Source organism: Labrus bergylta, chromosome 15 (assembly GCF_963930695.1).
Source record: "Labrus bergylta chromosome 15, fLabBer1.1, whole genome shotgun sequence".
Taxonomy (NCBI): Eukaryota; Metazoa; Chordata; class Actinopteri; order Labriformes; family Labridae; genus Labrus; species Labrus bergylta.
The window spans coordinates 18013960-18035714 of NC_089209.1; the positions used below are offsets into that span (position 1 = coordinate 18013960).

Here is a 21755-nt window from a genome sequence, read left to right on the forward strand (position 1 = left end):
CTCATGTAACAACATCCCAGATGGGGCATTTGAAATACAAGTGATGAAAAGTGAAAGAGAGTAGAGATATCAATTTATCAACAGACTTATAGAATCTCATTAAAGCAACCTCCCTGGAGTTGTAATTATTTGTCTAAATCTATTTTGACTAAAAATATAGCCTAATTCTAAACCCATCATTTGAGATTCACTATAAAAAAACATTAATGCTAAACATAATAAACATTTTTGGTCTGAAAATATTTCCTGTTTTTGAACAAAATAAACCCCTAAAATGCCTTTGGATTTTATGACAATATCATAGTCCTGAAGGAAATAGGAAGTCACTGCCAAGTGTTGCTTTGTGCAGAATGATTGCATGCTGCACAGAAATATAAGGGAGAAGTTATGGTGACAGCCTTTCGAATTATAGGCTATTCCTCACAGTCATTATCGTCTATTTGAATAGTGCTTCATATTTTGAAAGAGCTCATAAATGTGAAGATTTTGATCAAGTGAGCGTGAGTGGCTCTCCTGTAGGAACGAGCTGCAGTCTACCGCCACGAGACCTCCACGTGGAGAACAAAAGACGGGTCGGCTCATGAGGGTTTCTCACTTCCTCAAAATCGTTAGACTCCGCCCTGTCGGTGTAATTTTGCCTGGGTCTACCCCATAGGTCTACCCTTGTCCGGTGAGTAATCAACCTACACTGTAGCCCTGTTTGAATATTTATGGAGAAATGTTTTTGTTTGCTTTCCTGTTTTATTTATTTAGTATTTCCCAAACAGGAAGGGTAACATTTCACTTTATCCAGATATGTAATTTTATGCGTTTATCATGTGATAATAGCTTTGTTCACATATGTGCAGCATAATCGCCATATTTTAATATTTATTTGGGGTCACAGGGACAGGCTAAGCCACTCCCCTCATCACGTTTGCATAACCGTCTTTTTAATTTAATTTACATTTTCGCGATGCAGAAACGAATTTCTTAGTCCTATTTTCTTCTTAATGATATTAAAGTTAGTTGGGCAGTGGTTTGGTTTGCTGAGCCTTTATTACGTTTTGTTCGCGATCCACGGAAGAACTCACAAATAAAAAAATAAATATATTTTAGGGATTTTCGTCACTGCTCAGATGATAAACACCTTTGGGGGACACATTAGACTGTGGACAGGGACCAAAAAGAGTGAAACTGTTGCTAAAAGGTTGGTTTGCTCCATAGATTGAAAGAAAGTGATTCACTTTAATTCACTTCCCGGTTAAATTCTGTTTGTACCAGAGACTGCAAATATTGATTTGTGCAGCACTATAAGCTATTAGGCTACTTTAATAGCTACTGACTGCCACCTAAAACAGCTGCACACTATCAGCCGGAGCAGCAAAAAATTACGACTTATTTATGGCTAAACAATAGCGCCATTTCACATTTGGCTTTTAATTCAACTTTAAAGCAAAAATGTTTAATTTTGTCTTATATATGTTTTTCCCACCGCCATTTTGGAGACACAGGGCACTTCTGACTCGTTTGCGAAGTGTCCTTTACAAGTTGCAGAGGACACATCGTGAGCTGTGGTTGATCCTGTATTCAGTTTAAATACTTTATTTGGGCGGGTTATCAACAGAGAAGCCGCTCTGCTTATTCAATGGAAAAGAGTTACAATATAATGAGCGTGTTTAAGGTAATTTTTAAGGCCATTGACATAATGTTTAAAAACTGTCCTGTGAAGTCCTCCTGAGGGAGCTTGCTCATTGGCTGAAAACGTGTGACGTCATAGCCCGAGAGCGCCACTGTTTGTGTGTGAGAGAGGGGCAGTGAAGAGTGTGTGTGTGTGTGCGCGCGGTTCAGGGAGGGTGAGAACAGAAATGTGATCGAAAAGGTGGAAGAAGTAAAGGAAATACAAAGGGAGAGACACAAAGTCACAGGTCTGAGCGCTAAATTCAGGGATTACACATCCGAGCACAACCTTCTGCAAACTTGCTGCTGGAGTTGTCCTTACCGGTGCGCAGAGGTGGGAATACGGGGGAGGGGGGGCGGAAAGCTCCGGGATGTTGGACTCCCGCGTCCCTCACTCCGGCGGCCCGGGAATCACGCGCCATTGAAGGGGGGTGACACTGTGCATGCGCTTTGGCTCCACTGAGTGCACGCTCGGGTCGGTCGATGCGAGCACAGTGGCGTGGCTCTCGGCCTCCATTTGCCAGTTTGTGTTTACGGTCGAGGGATTCAACGAGACCCCAACAGCGGCCACGACGGCGTGCAACAGTTTGAGTTCCGCCGTAAAGGGTCTTCTTTGATCGGCACGAGACATTTCCGCGGATGTTAAAAGGTGAGGCGTTCGTGAAACCTGCAACTTTTCCAACTTGGTTAGTGGTGGAGCGGGCGGCCTGTATCTTTTGCGGTGTGTGAGGAAGAAAGAGCTGCTGTTGAGCAACTTCATTTTTTTTTTTTTTTTTTTTTTGCGTGGCTTTTTATTTTAATTAGAAAAATAGTTAGACGGAGAAGAGTTGTAGGTTTTGCGTAGTTACACCACGTTTGTCTCGAGTAACACCTTTAGACGACAGCATCTGTGCTGGTGTGACTGTGTTTGGGGAAATTGATCCGGGGGAGGCAGGAATACAAGCAAACAGGTATGTTGTCCTGGTTATCACCGTCGTCGACGGATATTATTTTATTTAAGAGGCATACATAGAGATATTTGTAAAATGTCTGTTTTGAATGTACTTTTTTATAAATAACACCGGCCTTCCCGAGCATTTCAGCCATGTCCTCGGGTGGCTATCAGGCAGGCTATTGGTCAGTCAGGTTCTCTTCACGAAGGCAAAGTCCACTTTTCTTAAGACTGTCAGACAAAACAATATAAACTTCTATTTAATATCACAACTTTGTTCAATTTGTTTATATTTAGAGAATGAGGCCATGGCTGTGTTGAGATGTTTTTATTTATTTATTTATTTAAGTCAATCTTTTCTGATTTCCTCCTCAATTTGTTACCTGATGGCTCAGTATTTGTCCAGCCTGATTTCACCATCATATAATATTCATGTTTTGGTAGTTTTTAAATGCAAAATTGGATATCACAACAAACATATATGGGATTGGACAGGCATATATGGGATTGGATTAACTACCATAATTGACCAGGTGCAAAAGCAGGTCGTTGCTATAGCTTGTCATGATACATGTGGCAAATAAATGACACATTATACATACTTACACAAATATGCCTGAAACACCAGTTCATCATAGAACTACATATCACAGAGGCTGTGCTCCATTAGGACCTCATTGAAGTTTTCAGGAGGGAATGGTTTGATTCTCACTTGATTTTCTATTATATTATTAAATACATATAATTCACTTTGTAGTGAGGATGTACTCTTTACCCACACATGACATAACAAGCACATCATGACATGTGGCACAGTGATTGTTTAATCTCGATTATCATGTTTTCATGACTGTGGGACGCTAGAATCATTATTGATATTGAAACCTAATTTATTGTCCAGCACTACATTTGAGAGGCATCAGAATTTATTTTTCTTCCGGTTTACACCATATTTAAATGTCAAGGAGTTGCTTTTCAGAAATCTCCCAGCAGTTGTTTGATTTATACATTTATTTATTGGGCACTTTTTTCTGTTTCAGGTTTTCTGATTTTATTGCTTATTATTATGTAGTAAGCCCCAAAAAGAGGTGTTTATCTCTGAACATCTGTACAGTGTAATTAACATTCTGTCATTTTCTGTTAGGTGTCATATGAAGTGGGACAGTCGTCGGTCACGACTGCTAAAGACTCTGAACCTAAATCAATGGAGGACCCACCTGCATCGATGGAAGAGAAGGAGTTGGAGGGGAGTGTGACAATCATCCCTTCTTCATCTCCTCTTACTCATACCTCTGCAAAACCTAATATCACAAGCGAGACCATGATGGACCCTACAGCTGGCTCGGGGGCAAATAACAACTGCAGCCCTGCTCTCGCTTTGCCTGCTGAAACCAGCCCGACCAAACAACACATCCCTTCTTCATCCCCTCTTGTTCAAACCACTACAATACCTTGTTTTCCAAGTGAGACAGTGAAGGTACCAAACGCTGTCTCAATGGCTAATAATGACTGCAGCGAAGCTCTCTCTTCTCCTGCTGAAGCCAAACCTGCTGAAACACCACCCGCTACCTTTGATGGGACTATTGAAACCAGCCCAGATACCTCAAAAATCGCATCAGCGTCTGACTCCCTGACAACCACAGGGACGAGCCTTATAAACCTATCAGAAGCGCCTTCACCGTCACTGCCTATTTTGCCACCTACCACATTTGGCAATAGAGACCAGCAGGAGGATTTTCCTAATGTTTTGACATTCAAAGGAGTTAGCATCACACTGGAGAATAACAGTGTGTGGAAACAATTTAACAGCTGTGGGACGGAGATGATTCTTACCAAACAGGGGCGCCGCATGTTTCCGTACTGCAGATATCGTCTGGCCGGTCTGGACCCTGATCGGCTGTATAGCCTGGTTTTGTCCATAGTTCCTACAGACCAGTACAGGTACCGATGGAACCAGTTAAAATGGGAAATTAGTGGAGCTGCAGAGCATCAGACACAGGGTCTGATTCGGGCATTTGCTCACCATTACTCACCCGTTCGAGGTTCGGACTGGATGGGCAGCTTGGTATCTTTCTACAAACTCAAACTTACCAATAATCCTGAGGATCACGATGGGCATATAATCCTACACTCCATGCAGCGCTACATTCCCAGGATTCATGTGATTCCTGTCCCAGATGGGGACGTATTCACTCCAGACAAGCCTGTGGTTATGGGACCAGAGAGCATGACCTTCACCTTTCCACAAACTGAATTCATGGCGGTGACAACGTATCAGAATTTTCGCATCACACAGCTGAAAATTAATCATAATCCGTTTGCAAAAGGCTTCAGGGAAGACGGGAACAACCCTCGCCTACAGCGGGTCACAAATGGGGCTCATCCTGTCGTGAAGTTGGATACTCAGTCTACTGTTTTAATACCGGCTGAGATTAATGAAAACCAGGGGGCTGTGAATCTCAGGTGAGTTTTGTCTTGGATATTTATGTGTTTCTTTCTTTCTGAAACACTTTGGAATACAGTCTCGCAGAGTGACTTGTGAAAAGTTATGGGATTCAGTACAAAATCTGTGCTCTTATTTCCAACCTAAGACAGATAGAAAGATAGATTTTTGATAGCTTGTTACAACAACACCCCTATAGACTGGCGTGTAAATGTGAGCTATATGTGTGAAATTATCCAAAAGGGAAAAATCATGTTAAAGCATGATGTGAATTAGGGCTGAACAATATTTGAAGAAAAAAAACAACAATAATAATTTTTCATTCTGTTGATATATAATGCGTAAATGACACCAGGTAAATTGTAATGTATGTATATCAATCCACTTGTCAATCAAACAATCTTACTTCTTAGTATACTTTAAGTCATTTTCTTAGTTATACTCACCCACCAACTACCTTCATCGTAAACAGAGTCCAGCCCTCTGACAGAGACTCTGACTTTGATTTCATATATCTGTCACACCTCAAATAATTTAATAATCATGGTATTGTGTAGTCTTCTATTTCTATGTTCTGTATCTCCCCGTATTCATAGAGAGGCAGCAATAGTTTTTCAGTACCTTTCCTTAATTCTTAGTCAAATGAGCTCTCAGATTTAATGTCTTTAAATTGTTGCTTGAGGTCCCTCCTCTTGAAATGTCTCTGGATTATGACTTACAAACTGAACTATCCCAAGAGACAGAGTGTGACTCCTACACTGCAGATTGATTCTTTCACGGTTGACCATGACAACAAGTCAAGAGTTTGTCCAACAGGTGACTTCTTCTTGTCCTTAAAAATAAAGTCTTCTCTGAATCAGTAGTTAGGTATTCCGCTTGTAGCTTTTCAATGATGCGACACAACCGATGCACATCGGCAACTGGCATCAGTGCATGCCACATTAATGCCACTGGGCTGATGTTTGTTAAGAGGGCTAATTACGATTTTCAAATGATGCATTGGTGCTGTTCATGAATATAATCTCTGAAAGGGGCTGTCTATTTATTCATCATAAAATCACATTCACCCTTTATGAATCACTACTTGCTAACACTACATCATATTGTGTGTTTTTTGTGTTGCAGCACAAACCATCAAACCGTCCCTACTTCTGTCTCCCCTGAGCAAGAAACTCGACTTGTCCTGAAGCCGATAATGTCTTCCTTTGCTAATAAGGATGACCCGTATGTCCCCTGTTTGAGAGGAAACCATGCCCTTGGTGAGCTTGTGCTTGTTCAAAAACGTCCAACTGAGGAAGCCAAGGAAGAACCAAATGCCATCAGTGTAACCCCAAAGATACAGAAAGGCTTCAGATTTACACCTAAATCATTATCCAGGACTTCAAAGTTCAAAACCTCTACCCCGGCATCATCGCTTGGGTACCACAAGCGGAGAAAGAGGATCAACAGACGCTGGGCAAATTCCCGGGGAAAACTGTGGAAAGCTACAGATGCCTCCCCCACAGTCGTCCACAGCCCATCATTAACTGTCGCTATGCAACCAGAGATGGATGAAGTAGAAGGCCTGCTGTTTGTATCGTTTACCTCAAAGGTAAAAAACACTATATTTCCTGCAACTAATTCTTTTCACCTATTTGCATGACACCCAAATATCTATTCAATATCATATAGTTGTGTTGAGGTTTCACTTGCACTCGTTTAGGTGTTTGTTTTTGCAAATAGGAGTATTTAGCGAAATGTAAAAAGTTCTGTAAAGAGTCAAAGCTTTAACATTCTTCTGCATGACAGGAAGCTCTTGAGGTTCATGTCGGGGACACGCCGGCCAATAGGTCATCTTTTTCCTTCCCAGAATCCCAAACAAGAACTACAGAGTGGAACCAAACAGGTAAGTTGTAGTGATCACTTTCACTTGGCTCGTGTCAGTGACAAATAATGAAATGCAGTGCTGCTGTCCTGTAGATGATATCTAAAATGTTGTGAAAATCCTGCATCGTCTCTTTCTGTTTTATGTAAGTTATGTTGTCTCTGGAAGGTCTGTACCCAACTTACTATTTTGTCTGGTGACTCAGATTCCAATTCACTTGTTGTAACTGCTATGTCAGCCTACAATAACTATATAATAACACCAGATGAATGATTTTAACCAGGCGATGAGTCTTTAGTAGTGGCATTTCATCTTGCAGCTCCTGGGCCCTAAAGTAGTGCCAAAGAGCCTATAAGAGTTTCAATTCACATTTCACTGTGTCTTTCTGCCGTTTACTGGTTTTATTCATCTGGTATCTACTGACAAAATGCTAAATTCTTTTCAGGGGCAAGCCTCGAATCAAATGTCACTATAACAATTCTTTTGTATTTCAGTGGAGGAGATTGAAGAGGCCGAGGAGGAGAAGATAGCACGCTTGGAGGCCGCCCTGCTGCAGAACCTCAGAGTCTTCAAACACAGACAGGTCATCCATCCTGTGCTGCAGGAGGGTGAGTTCACACAAACACACCAAAACATCCCAGAGGCGCAGTATCTTTTTATAAGTCATAAAGTGTTCATGTTTTCTCTTTTATGAACTCTTATTTTTCTAGTGGGCTTGAAGTTGTCCTCTCTCGACCCAAACAAGTCTGTCGACCTGAAGTACCTGGGGGTTCTCCTGCCGCTGCCTCCCCCAAACCTACCAAGACAAGACAATATTACAGCTTCTGGTGGTAAGTGAGAAAGATGTTTGACAGATTGCAGATTCTCAGTGTATGTTTTTGTTGGGGGGCATTTAGTTGCCTTTTGCCTTGGAAGCAAATGTTTGTGTGTTTTTACCTGGGTTCATGAAGATTTACTTTATTGATCCCCGCAAGGGGAAATATTGTTTTTTACACTGTTAATCAGGCAACTCACACATGCACAAACAGGATCCTATGGACATGCACTAATGGAGAGATGTCAGAGTGAGGGAGCTGCCCACATCGGGCGCTCCTGAGCTGATGGGGGAGGGGGGGGGATCGGTGCCTTGCTCAAGGGCACCTCAGGAAGTGATCTGGCACCTCTCCAGCTACCAGACCACCTTCCAGTCCTTCACAATAGGAGCAGGAGTTTTCTTTTCCTTGTGATCATACTTAAACATTTTTATTGGTACCCAGTGGACGGATCTTCTGCATTTCTTTTTTCAATGGCATGAGTTTATGGAAGAAATCACCTTTTATTCAACATAAAATCAGGTAGTTTTCATTTTGACTGTGGATTACTGTCAAAGAACACAGCAACAGTACTTCATTGTACACTTGTGCATGTTGTCTAAGAGGTACAACAGAATATGCTCATGTCATGTAAATGTACATTCCGTACACTGAATTAAACAGATAATGACATAGTGATTACATTTGGCAAATATGTCTTTTTACTGTGGCATTTCAACCAGCTTTAGCAACATTTCCCACACACAGTAAATTAATTTTTGGTTTCTGTTACTACTTTTCAAAGAACCTAAAGTCCCCATTAGATCGTCTCTGCATTTTTACCTGTCTTAAGACTTCCAAACATCAAGTGAATTGATAAGATGATTTACTGAAATCAACTGTTGTTTTTACAAACCATTTTTTGATGTATCTACTCAACAACAAATAAGGCTTATTAAGATGCAGCATTATCTGTGTGACAGTAAGCCTGGACTAAAATTCAAGACACTCTGTTGTAGCTTGAAAGAAATGCTTATATTTGCCCAATAGCGCCTCAAACAAGACCAGGGGGCTGTTGTATGTGTTTCTTAATGGTTGCAGAAATAAGCTGCGATGACTACTCAACCAATCACACATGTTCAGGGCTTCAACCCCCCCCCCCCCCCCCCCATCATCATATCGCCTGAGCAAGGGCGTTTAGGAGATCAAGAAATAGCCCTATGGTTTCTCCAAAGGGTTGTTGTTCCTCAGGAAAGATCCTGCAGTGGAAACAGAGCTGTTGGGATCCATGGAATATTAGTGGTCTGTGTACTTAAAGCTATGCTATTGTTTCCTTCTCAGAAGGGTTACCCTTCATCTCACGCACTGGAAAGACAAATGACATGACGAAAATAAAGGGATGGAGAAACAAGTTCATAAAAAAAAAAGACTCATCGCCCTCTAACGCTGATGGTAAGTTTTAGTCAGTGTTTTCTTTCTTTTTGTTAATTTAAGTGATTAACATCAATTTAGATGTTTTAATGTCTCTTTCTTCTTGCTCCCTCAAGGATCACAAAAAAACCTATCTGCCTTCTGCAGCAACATGTTGGATGAGTACTTGGAGAGTGAAGCTCAGTATATAAGTGAGCGTGCTGCTGCCTTCTCCACAAACCCTGAGGGCCTGGTGTCCTACCAGCTGCCTGCCAAGAGCTCCAGCTACGTAAAGACCCTGGACAGCGTACTCAAGCATCGAAGCGTTACTTTTCCTGGGGTGGGCAACAGACCCTGCCCTCTTTCCCACAAACGCGTCCACGACTCTGGTGGGACCTCCGAAGTTCAGGAGTCAACAGCCGAGATTACAACAAAGAATACTTCTGGGTCAAGTCAGAGGTGAGGACATGTTTGTTATTTATCTTTATTTTAAGACCAGTTTCACTTTTTTATTAAAATCAGTTTCATTATCAACTAATTTTCACAATAAATGTTTTGGTCAAGTCATTCTTTCCTGATATGTTGAATCAAACATTGACATTTTCTTATTACTTTATTGTCTTACCAATTGTCCAAATCAGAGAAGTGTTTGTTTACTTTGATTTAATGCGTAAAATAGAAGCAAATTAATTTCATTGGCATGACTAGTCAGCACACTGTTTGCACATGTTACAACATTAAGTGTCCACTTTTTTCTGTTTTTCTGTCATGCCAATTTACAGTTTCACAGCTTTTTCCAGCTACATGTAGTACTAATACTCTGTTTTAAAGGGTATCTTCATTCATCTCTGGATATATTTAGATTTCTACTCTTAGGAAAATGGCGGCCGTTGAGCAGATACTTTAGCAGTTTGTACCTTTTATCTACACTTTTTCCCCAAAGTTGTTAAATCAGTGTCAGTGCATGTTTTTAACTTTATAATGGAGAGATACATTCTTCAGAGCAGCACTTAATCAAACTTTGTTTGAAGGTCTAAATGGTTTTGAGTTCTCCTGCTTCCCTTGTAGAAATGTTTCATCAATGCAGCCATGGCTATTTAAAGAAAAATAATACGATGTGCAACACTTACCTGTTCCGTTTATCCTGCCTCTTTAGATTGTCCACATACCTCCCTGGGGTGAGCCAGAGGCCTGTGATGAGCTTTGGGCAGAACCAGGGGATGACACATAAACCTCCAGGCTTTACTAAGTCCCAGTTCAACCTGCTGCAGATGGAGCTCGGAGCCATGAATGAGGGTCTGCACAGAACACAGCTGACTCAAGACAGGCTGTCAGTGGCTCTGTCTGTTATACTGACCAAACAGGTATGCAGCATAACTTTGTTTTGTTTGTACAGTGAACTTAAAGATGGGTTGTGTCAAGTCATATTTTATTAATACCCCTACCCAACCCTCTTGATCAGATGCAGCCTAGCCAGCTCTTGAAGATGGCTCAGTATCCAAATCAAAATGCTGAGGGACCTGAATGTGGTCAGGACTTCTGCATACTGGGCTGTGTGTGTTCCAGTCTGCAGAATCCCAACAGAGGTCCCCTCCACTGCCAGCAGCCTGACTGCATGTTTGACTGCACCTGCTTCAAAGGCAAGATCACAAAGCAGACAACCACGGGGGAGAGTGAACTACAGAGTGAGCTTCATTCATTATTGTATTCTTGACATTATTTAGAAGGAATGCAACATTTTTATTTAAGTATTCAACATTTTTTTTTCTTACCTTACTTTGATGTATAAATTATGTTATTGGTTTTATTTTTCCTCCTCGGTTTGTTAAAACTTCTGTCTGTAACACAGAGGTGTTAATGAGATGCTTTATCCCTCCTCAGCTTTGACTAATATGGATCCTGTGGTCCAGTCTTGCCCGGGCTCCCATGCTAAAAAACTGTGGAAGTGTGACATTCGTGACAAGGATACAGATCCACTCTCTGCCCCTAAAATGGCTCCTCTGTGGACAGCACCAGCCAAGGCCCCAAAACGCAGCTTTGTTCCTTGTCCAATACAACTGGTAAAACAACATTTATCTTTTTAAGGCTTTTCCGCTTTGTAGCAAAAGTATGATTTGAGTAATGCCTTACATTTTTGTAAATCAAATAAGTTTAGTACCTTTGTTTTGTAGTTGTATTTGTTTTCTGTTTCTTTTTCATTCCTTGCTCAAAATATACATACAAACTCTGATTTCAGATCAAAGAGGAGGATAAGAGTCCAGTGTATAAATACTTTGAGAGCATGATGACCTGTGCACGTGTAAGAGGGTACAGAAGCAAGACCCCCCCTGAAGTCACAGAGCCTCGGATCCCCGATCCTGAAACACCGAACCCCACGGAAGAACCACAGGACACGAGCTCAGATAACCTGCAGAAACACGACCTCAGCTCTGGAAAGAATGTTCATGAATCAGGTGAGAAAGCAATAAAGATGCAGTTGATACAACATTTAGTTTACCCAGCAACTGAAACTCAGTTTGCTTTCCACCTCTTGACTGGAGGACATGATGTCTGATTATGTGACTTTTACGATAATTTGATATTAATTGTTACGCCTCCACAGAGGAAACAACTTCTCATGGATCAACAGTCAGGGAGGCGGGAGTGAAAAAGAAAATCGAGATCCAGTCAGTGTGTCAGTGGGACAAGGACCGCAAAATGATCCTTGAAGCTTTGTATGGACGCATGATGCAGAATCGTCTGTCTCGTCGCTTCTACATCGGACCTTACCGCATCCACCCGCTCACCAAGATTTCCATACGGAAGCCAAGCGGCTCAGTTGTCACATACAGGGTTCGTGTGTGCAGAATGATGAATCTGTGTGGTAATAACGAGTGTTATAAGCACACAGATTAGTTTGTTATAAACTCTGATTGTTCTAATGGATTTGATTATAAAAATCTCTCAATCTTGTCTATGTTCCTCTAGGTGAAGATCAGTAAACCATCAAAAGCCAGTGATATTGAAGATCAATCTGATGACAGTGATGAGGACAATCATGTCAACAAAAGCCTTTTTGAAAACACTGATGCAGAGCTGGAAAACAGCCAAGTTGAAAAGCCAGAGATGCACTTTGGAGTCACACCATTTCTCAGTGGAGTGACACCCGCCGGCAGACTGAGAGCCAGGACCAAATCTGTTGGATCTCAAGCCAACGGACTCATACAGGTCAGGATCAAGGAAATGTCATTTATCGATACTATGGTGTAAGCTTAGGGGAAGCACAACTAAGGGATGTACTACGGAGCAAGATCAACAGGTTAGAAAGGATTGTTACACCTAAATCTAGAGGTTTTCAATGTCATGAAGTTGACTCTTTTAACCGGGCTAGATTATGAGGACATGATGTTCAAGAGTTTTCCATTTATACCTGCTGAGTGGTGGGAATCACTTGGTAACTCACTAAAAGATACAATATGATATAATACTTTTTTTTTTATATTTAATATATTAAAAGACAGTCATAAAAGATTCACCGACATATCTGATAAACTGAAGAATACTAAATGCCCCTTTAAAAGGTCAGGTGCAAGAAGGATACATCTATTCTGTACAATTTGGTGTTTGTTCCTGGAGTGGTACAGAAGTGAAAGGATTGGCATTCTTCAATTTTTATGTTTGTAATCTCTACTATACATTTTTCTTACATTGTAGGTAAACGGCAAATCCTACAATCAGGCCAGACTGCTGCTGGGGAACATGGGATCTCTCCATCCAGCCAACCGCCTTGCAGCGTACGTCACAGGCCGCCTGAAAGCCCCTGCAGACATTCATCTTAAAACCTCAGAGGGATCAGAACCTACAAACAAAACCAGCACTCTTGGTGGCCTGCACATAAAGGCAGCAGGCACAGTAGTCCCTCCTATTATCAATGCACGGAAAACCACTGATCTGAAGACTCCAGCACAGCCACCAGGTAAAAATGGCGTTCTGATCTCTGCAAAAGCACACAGTGTTGAACTTAATGGAGGCAACAGTCGACTCTCCAACTGAGAGACCTGCAACCACTGCAGGAATCAAAACTACCTCTACCTTAATGTGCTGCTTAAATGATCTAGTTCCCAACAGAGTATGAGGCATCTTTTCAGTGCTGGATTTCACACTCAACACAGAGAAGAAAGAAGCGTTGCACTTAACATTTCTAATAGCTCCAATCATGATAACACATAATGTTTTATATGCCTCAGGATTTAGCTTTAAAGTGCTCATGAAACGACTGAGAGCTTTTTGACTTTGCATATTTGTAAAGTCCTTTTTAAGCACAAAATAAGTGGCAGTTTTTTATTGTTGTCTGACGTAGCCATAGCACTGGTTATGAGATCATTAACATCCTTCAAACACTGTGACAAGAGATAACTTCTAGCAACCTCTGAGGTTCTCAGGGGAAGGGATGTAAAGTTTGAAGAAGGAAATAGTAGGATGTCAAATTAGTGAAGATAATTAATTTATTTCACATCATTTTGTTTCCACACAAAATGTGGTGGAATAGATACATTGAGTGCAGTTCAAGGAAAATGTGATTCAAAGAAAAACTGTCAAACACCTTCTCTGACTTAATGTCTTTATATATTCCTTGAGGTGTACAAATCCAGCAGGTATGTGTCTTTCCCTCATCATTTTGTCATTCATTGTTCTTTTTTTTTTTTTTTTTGCAGCTAAACTTTTCCAGCCAGACTTGTGGAGAAAAGGATCCGTCACCCTGCCACAGAATTCACTAAACCCCTCTTCCATCAACCCTGTCAAGTCTTTCACCAAAAGCCAGCTCAGCTCACTGAACCCGCTCCAGAGCAGCTCCGTGTCCCAGCCTGTCTCTCTCACTGTCTCACCCGCACTGAAAACCCCAAGCTTCTTAGGACAGAGCGGGACATATTCATTCAGGATCTGCCCCCCAGCTAACCAGGGCACCGCAGGCAAGAACCTACCAGGTGTCTCCCTGCCTGGGGGCTTCACCCTCATTCAGCTCCCCAAGCCTGGAGGTAAAGGAGCTGTACAGCACTCTCAATCTGTGAACACTACAAACACGGCTGCTGTGGGTAGAGCACCGCCACAAAAGCCTGGTTTGTTTAACTCTGGACACTCTGCACCTAATCTGGATACAAAATGGCTTGAATTTGACATCTTTGCCCGAGCTAAGGAGCTGTCGGACATCCGATCAGCACAGCCTGGAGCCTTCACTAAACAGATGTTTGACGAGAAGATGCGATCAGTTAGGAATGAAAGATTCCGTGCAAGAAAGGGAGATTTTAAGGACAACACATCTGAGGACTTAAGCTCCGACTTCTCCGACTACGATGGAGAGATTGACAATGATGTAAGTGTGAGGATTAAGAAATGCTTATTTGTGGTTTTAAATGTATGCTTAATCAATGGTCCTTTTTATTATTGTAACAATGTTTATAACATCTGCGTGTTGTCCTTCAGGACGAGCTTGTGGACATTGAGACTGTGGAAGAAGTAGGACAAGGAATGGCCATCGCCAAAATGAAAGAAGCTGTGCGCATGGCGTTACAGGACTCACGGTACGACACTTAAAGGATGTACACAATTTTAACTTGTTTGTTTGTTTTTTCTTCCACTGAATGAAAAGTTTCACATTTCTGTCCTCAACACCTTTTGAATCTTCTCCACCTTCAGAGATACGAGTGCCATTGGATTAATCAGCAAACTGGCCATGGTAAAGCCTTTAAGTTTTTCATAACACACAGTCTGTTTGGAGTATACAGTGGTGTCAGTATTAGCTGTATTCATTGATTTCTTCTCTCTCCCATTTCAGACTCAATTGGAGGAACAAATTGACGAGGGGTCGAAGGATATAAAGAGGCGGACATCCCACACGGTGCTAGAGAGGCAAAGACGATCTGAGATGCGGGATCTCTACGACAAACTGCAGACTGTCCTTAAGAGCGACCCCAAAGCCCCCAGGCTCCGCCTCCTCTCACTGGTCAGTTCAACATCCTCCTCAGTAATGATCGCCTCTTACTTAGTTATGATGGTCGACAACCTACATGAAATCTGCTTTTCTTTCTTTGGAGACAAAAGAAGTGTTTTGTTATTGAACAGATCTGATTTACCACCTCTGGCCTACACACATCAAATCTGTTAATTTATTTATTAAGGCATAAATGTTTAATTTCTACTTGTAGCAGATGTGGAGATTAAATAAATGAAATAAATAAACTGCATCTTGTTATTGTCTTAGATTTCCCAATTTATGTTCACTCCTAAGTGGTCCTCCACACTGTATGCTAACAACTAGCATTAGTTAAAAGATTACTGCTAACCTCAAATCTGCTGTAGTCCAAATAAATAAATCCATGTTGAATGGCTGCCCACACAAACTGTTTTGCAGATACATTTTTAGTCTTTCTTTCTGTCGTATTAATCCTCTCTGTGTCACCGTCTGTGTCGTGTTTGCAGGCTGTAAATGAAATCCAAAATCTGGTTGAGACATCCAAAAGTCTGGAGGAGCAGAAGAGGAGGCAGGAGTCGATGCAGTCCTTCTATTTGAAGAAGCTCTCCACTTTGTCGGGTGTGTAGTGATTGATTGATGCATAATTAGAATCAAAATCAGTTAAAGGATTTTTTTTTTTCTAGTAAAGCAAATTGCCCTGAAGGAGGTTTAAACACTTGTCTACTCTACCATCTGATGTTGTATGAATGATTTAAAGTCCATATGATGTAGTTGTTAACATTCAAAAGCAACATAAAATGCTCCTGCTCATTTCTAGATAAACAGAAAGGTTATAGCAAAAACAGCACCCATCTGCTTTTATTCAATCTTATGTCCTATGATATTTCCACTCCTCAGGGAAGCCGGATGAGCAGATAAAACACAAGCTGAAACAGGTCTTCGAGAAGCAGAAAATCAGAGAAACAAACTCAAAATGGAAGCCATTCTTTTCCAATCTCCTCCAGTCCAGAGCCGCTTTACTAGAAGCCACTTCACCTGAGTCCAAGCTGCAGCCCCCGATGCTGTCTGACTTGTTCACGGACAAGTCTCGTCTTCACCCACTCGTTGCTGCAGCACTTGAGACTGTGCAAAAGAAGCCCACACCCAAGCCAAATTTCGGGCCTCTAGCAGTGTTTTCTGAAGCCATGCTCAATTTTAATGCGACCCCACCACAGGCAAAGACGCAGCCAGGGGACCCTAAGGACCCAGAAGATGAACAGCCTCATGAGAAGGAGACAGTGGGACAGCAGGAGACAGCTGACAATACACTAAAACCCCAGACGAAGCTCCAGCAACCAATATTTGTAACTACACCTCAGGTCACTAAAGCAGCTACACCTCAGGTCACAGAAGGCCAGGCTGGAGCCCCACCTGTTTCCTCTTCCAGCAAGAAGCCTGGGGGTACTCCAAAACCTGTGCCACTTCCTCTAATCCGCTCCAAGACCGGCAGAATCATTCTACCTGCCTCTCTCAAACCACGTAAGTGAAGACGTCAGAATTTAATCCCTGATTCAAGTTCTCTTCAAGTTATATTCTTACTAATGTTTTTCTTTTCTCACAGTTGGTCAAGGGTACTACACACTGATGATCATGAAGCCAAAGGAGGATGGAGCAGGGGGTGGGCCCTCAGATCTGGACCCATCCAAAAGCAAAGACAAGAACCCTTCTGAATACAACCAACTTCCAACTTTAGAAAACATTCCGATGTTAAGAAAATGTGTCCCAACCACTAAACCTCAACCAAAGCCTCAAGTTGTACCTACAGCCAAGGGTGACCATGTCGTCCTCAACAAACAAATCATTGTGCCTTTAGTGGATCTGAAAACAGTCAAGAAGAGGAGCACTGAAGCGGGTGAAATGAAAACACATGGAGCTGCCCGTCTGACTTTCGAGCATGTACGTCAGGTTCCTACGTACGTGGTCGAGCCAAAGCCTGATCCTGATCCTCCTGCAGTCCGCCGGAGCAAAGGAAGACCTCGAAAGCACCCTCTTCCTCGTGTCGGTGAAAACGCACAACATGCTGTGACTTGTGAAAGTGAAAGTGAACCATCAATACTGATAGCAGATGTCAAACCCGAGAAAGAGCCTGTGGAGGTGACAAAGACACAATCGGAGGACTACTCTCCACCAGTCAAACGAGGCAGAGGGAGACCTCGCAAGGATAAAAAGAAGGAACAATTCTTACAAATGTGGAGACCTCCACCTAATCTAACAAGAAGGACGCGCCCGAAATCAGAGGACAGTTCTGACAGGTTCTCGGGCACTTTCCAAAGCCCAGATGCTAAATGCAAGACAGAAGAAAGCCCTTCACCGGGACATAGAAGCACATCCAGGCCTCTAACTCGAGGTGCTCTAGGAAAGGACTTCCCCAGCGCCAAGAGACGCTCATGGATAGACGTAGAGAAGGAACTGGAACCAGAACTGGAGTATGAAGTCCTTAAATCTTCCTGCTAGTACTAAAGCCAATGCACACAGTCGTCTGACCTCAGTCTAAGCGCTTGGTGCTGCTCTTTTCTGTGTGACTACAAAACTCAGTGGAATTCATTGACCTGCTGAATGTATGAATGAAAGTGAATAATACCTCCCGCGTTCAGTTTTGATTATGTTTTTCTAAAAGGCTTCTTTGACTAGAGTGGTTAAAGTCATTTATTACATATCAGTTTCACACAAATGGAAATAACACTGTGAGGATTGTGTAAATAAAACGTGGAAGAAAATACGAGATCAGATGTCACAGCTTCATCAGCTGTGTGGAATGTAAATGTTAATTTATGTCTGTTTCCATTTTTATTGAGAACTAGTTTGATGCATTATTTGAAAATGTTCTTCATTACTAACTCAGTGGAGATCATCCGTAGAAGCACTTTGTTTTTTTTTGTTGTCGTAGAAACAATCCATGATGTATTTGCTTTAATCTGGGTGGTTAGCGGTAATGATCTGCTGTCTGGGGAGTTGATTCAGTAATGCGGTACTACATAAACTCCTGATGATTTGTTACAAGCAATCAAGATGAAAGCTATTAGCCATATATTGTATCTATGAAAATAACCTGTAAATATTGTATTTCTTTTTTCTTTTTTTTTTATTCCAGTACATGTATTTTGTGGATGATTTTGAAACGCTGGTTGTCCCTGTGACTCCAGTTACATTTAAAATGTGGGAAATCAAGTGGCCTTTATTGTTAATAAAAAATACTACATGCATTTATTGAAGCAGCCCTCAGTTACTCAAAAACATGAACACTTTGGTTTTTGTTCTTTTTTTTTTTTAGATGATATCAAGTTTGTTTAAATAGAAATCAATGAAAGAGTGTCTTGGAGGAAAGAATAACCTGTAATAAATACAGAAAAATGTTCCTGTAAAGAATAGAAACCCAACCTACTTTTAGGAAAATGTTTACTGTTTCAAATGAACTCAGAAAGAATGCAGGTTTAAGTCACACTGTGCATTATGCTAACTTTTAATACTTTTAATACTTGTCAAACTAAAAAGAGTCATAGGTTGTGTGATTTACTTAAAGGCTATGAGACTAAGATTTCATTAACTATTTGATGGACTGAAAGACATGCAATCTAAGCCTCACACTGAGCTCCTGATACTGATATTAACTTTAAAAAAAACATGCATACAAAAGACTAAATGGATCTTAATGCGCAGAAAAGACAAGTTCTGTCGACCAATCAGCAGCAACAGCTAAACATCCGCCATTCAGCTTTGAGGCGCAGTCTCTCTCTCTCTCTCTCTCTCTCTCTCTCTCTCTCTAATCCTATTAAATCAATTAGGTAAAACAGCCACAAAAGCAATCATGGATGTAATCATAAGACCAGTGGAGACTTAAGATTTAACTGCTGCTGTCGATCAAGGAAACAGCTGAGTAGAAGTTTTCTCTTTGTAGTCAGAGCAACTCGCAGCGTCGAAACATGGATCCACAAGTGTTGGTGGGAGAACACTGTTTGATTTGAAGAGACAGGAGACAGCCGAGGACAACGATAAACCCACTCATGAGATTAGCGTCCACTTGTCCCGGCAGCAGGAACACTGTCCGATTTTGTAAACCTCTGCTGTTTTGAGTCTCTGCCGGAGGATTGTTGGTGGGAGGATCGTTACAGGAGCTCATTCACTCCTTCAGCCTGCATGCACACTCCTGCTGCTCCTGCTGCTGCTGCTGGCTGGTTTGTGACAGAGGACGGTGTGCAGCTATTCTTTGAGAGGTGACCCCGGGCAGCAAACACAATGCCAGGAGAGGGATTCACCATCAAAAGTATCAGGAATCTGCTTCGTTCCCCATCCATTAAACAAAGGACCTGGAAGAAGAGGAAACAAGATCTCAGCAAGGTATTAATGTGCTTTATTAAAAACAGGACAAAGGCTATTTAGTGTTTAGAGTAGAGTAAGGTATCATGCAATGTGAGGCAGCTACTTTACAATTTATACTTAACCAAACATAGTAGAAAATTCTACATCTTCAACAATAGCTCAATAGAAGAGCACCCTTGATAAAGTCATGAATAACTTTATTGAGCAGTTGTTAACAGATTGACATTAAGGCTATAACTTCTTTATTGCAAAAACAATGTAGACTCTGGTGGTTTTATTACAACCTGGCAATTTCAACTTCTGTTCTAATTTATGAATCTATTAAACCCAGTAAATTATTTATTGACCATTAAAGGTGATTAGGTACAATTTTCATTAAATAAATTATAAAAGGGACATCATTAGTAGTTTACACTCGGGAAAGGTAAACATTTAAAAAAACCTCTTTATGAGTTTCATGTGTTCCAGATTTCTTTGTTACATTGTCTGTGCTTTTAATGATTAACTATTGTAAATTAATTTGTGTAAATAGGACGCAGTAGAGTTAGATTTATTAATGTAATCAGTTAGCTTCACAGCTGCTTTCTAAGTCCAAAGACAGACAGCGGGACTTGCCAAACCGTCTGTCAAGTTTCCTCTGTAACCTACATGATCTGTTTAATCTTTTTTTCCACATCTATTAAAACCAAAAGATGACATAAAAATATTATTTATATCATATTTGGTTTCAAGCTTGGTGTTTGACATATTGAATACTAAATTAAAGCGCTGCTGCTAAATTGTCCATCCAAGACAAAGAGGTTTCACTACAGCGCTGCATACACTAGTCGTATGGGGCTTCTGTCACAAGATGAGATCATTTAGAGGTAGATCATTGTTTTTTTTTTGTTTTTTTTATCTCAAAGTGATGTAAAAGGTAGTGTTTTTCATATAACTCTTAAATAGTTTTAAACAAAATAGCATCTACACACGTTGTAACCAGTATTATCTATTCCTCTATTTGAATAATTGACAAGGTGCTTAGTGTCAAACTCTTCTTTCTCTTGTCTTTGTGATAAAATAAAAACAAATCATCTTTGTGTTTACAGGTGACTTTAGAGAAGGTGCTGGGAATCACTGCTTCAGGAAACTGTGGGTTGGCCTGCGACCCCCGATCCGGACTAGTTGCCTATCCTGCAGGGTAAGAAAGAGATAGGCTTCTCCATTTTTGCATCCTAATTTCCACATGTGACCTTTGACTTGTAATCACTCTCAGCTTCCTTATCACATCTACCTCACGCAGGTCTTAGTGTGTAAATATCTGTGTCTGTGTGAGTTATCTTTGCACTACCTCAGAGGAACTGCGGAGAATAGCTCTGTGGGCTTTCTCAGAGAAACTCCAAAGCTCCTTTTATCCTCTCCTCAGGGAGGCCTCCTTCGACACTCTCTGTGATTCACTGAATTAAAAAGCCTTGTGTAGTATTATTTAATCTGTGCAAACAGTGACAGAGACTGTGTTAACTTGCTCATTGCAGAATACAATAAAAAAGAGACATGAGCTGCAGGTTAGATCTACAGCGGCGATGCTCAAGGCCCTCAGAGCTACCAGGTTGAAAGCTGAGTTTAATACTGGCAGGCTAGCTCCCGCGAGGCTGTTAAACAGTGCACTGAGCTTCTTTTGTGTTGTTCTCAAATCTTCTGAGAAAGCTGAATTAATACTAAGAAGGTCAGTGACTGTGTACTGTATTGTTCTGTGTCTAAGAGAGAGAATGCAACGTCTGTGTATGTGTGTGCATGCATGGCCATTCCTGTGCACATATGTGGGTGGGTAAGTGTGTGTCTATAAATCTGGGTCTGACTTTTGCTTTATCGAGCTTTATACTTTCCAAGTTTTTGCACAATCTGGCTATCCACCTACAGTCTCAGCACATGCTGTTGTACCACAAATAACAGCTGGATTGCTGATTGTTACTCATATGCTGCTCTTGCACAGAATGTATCGAGGAACTTAATGATCAGGAAACAAAAGGGTTATGGCTGTAATTATTTGAATGTGGAAAACATAGATGACTTTAAAGGTGGATGAATCATTCAGGGTAGGCGAACAGCTCATAAAGTAGCCTACACAGGACTTTTATTTTGATGCATTCAAATCATTATGCCATAGGCTATATTGAATTTTTGGTCAGAAATGTTACTCCATTTGTGAAAAAAAACATTTATACTAGGCCAATATGATATATTTATATTTACGATTTTGTTGTGATGGTCTTAAATGTTTCCTAAAGCCATTAGTTTTAAATTGTGGAAGAAATTGCGTGTCAATTAAAGCGACTGCAAGTTGCGCTTTAGCAGGTCTGTTCCAGAGTAAC

The 21755-nt window shown here is 41.2% G+C and overlaps 2 protein-coding genes across 2 annotated transcripts in view; both read left to right on the plus strand.

The window, feature by feature from the left end:
* Positions 1–1839: 1839 nt before the first annotated feature.
* Positions 1840–18290, plus strand: magl (MAX dimerization protein MGA-like). Its single transcript, XM_065963806.1, has 22 exons — positions 1840–2609; positions 3735–5053; positions 6159–6624; positions 6822–6918; positions 7392–7505; positions 7608–7727; positions 9030–9140; positions 9236–9557; positions 10255–10462; positions 10561–10783; positions 10980–11158; positions 11335–11551; positions 11701–11930; positions 12066–12305; positions 12792–13053; positions 13793–14448; positions 14559–14656; positions 14772–14811; positions 14911–15078; positions 15555–15666; positions 15946–16566; positions 16649–18290. The coding sequence occupies exons 2-22, from the start codon at positions 3795–3797 to the stop codon at positions 17539–17541; spliced, it is 6636 nt and encodes a 2211-aa protein (XP_065819878.1). The 5' UTR covers positions 1840–2609; positions 3735–3794; the 3' UTR covers positions 17542–18290.
* Positions 18291–18865: 575 nt separating this feature from the next.
* Positions 18866–21755, plus strand: part of LOC109982918 (mitogen-activated protein kinase-binding protein 1-like) — a 30314-nt gene continuing 27424 nt past the window's right edge. The window contains exons 1-2 of the mRNA XM_065963807.1: positions 18866–19422; positions 20493–20584. Of these exons, the coding sequence (XP_065819879.1) occupies positions 19321–19422; positions 20493–20584 (194 nt within the window). The 5' untranslated portion in view covers positions 18866–19320. The remainder of the gene's footprint in view (positions 19423–20492; positions 20585–21755) is intronic.

Excerpts from the sequence above, each read along its gene's own strand:
- magl (XM_065963806.1), top strand. The coding sequence starts at position 3,795 with ATGGAGGACCCACCTGCATCGATGGAAGAGAAGGAGTTGGAGGGGAGT. Across the intron at positions 11,552-11,700 it reads AAAGAATGTTCATGAATCAG|AGGAAACAACTTCTCATGGA; the intron begins GTGAGAAAGCAA and ends ACGCCTCCACAG. Across the intron at positions 12,306-12,791 it reads AAGCCAACGGACTCATACAG|GTAAACGGCAAATCCTACAA; the intron begins GTCAGGATCAAG and ends CTTACATTGTAG.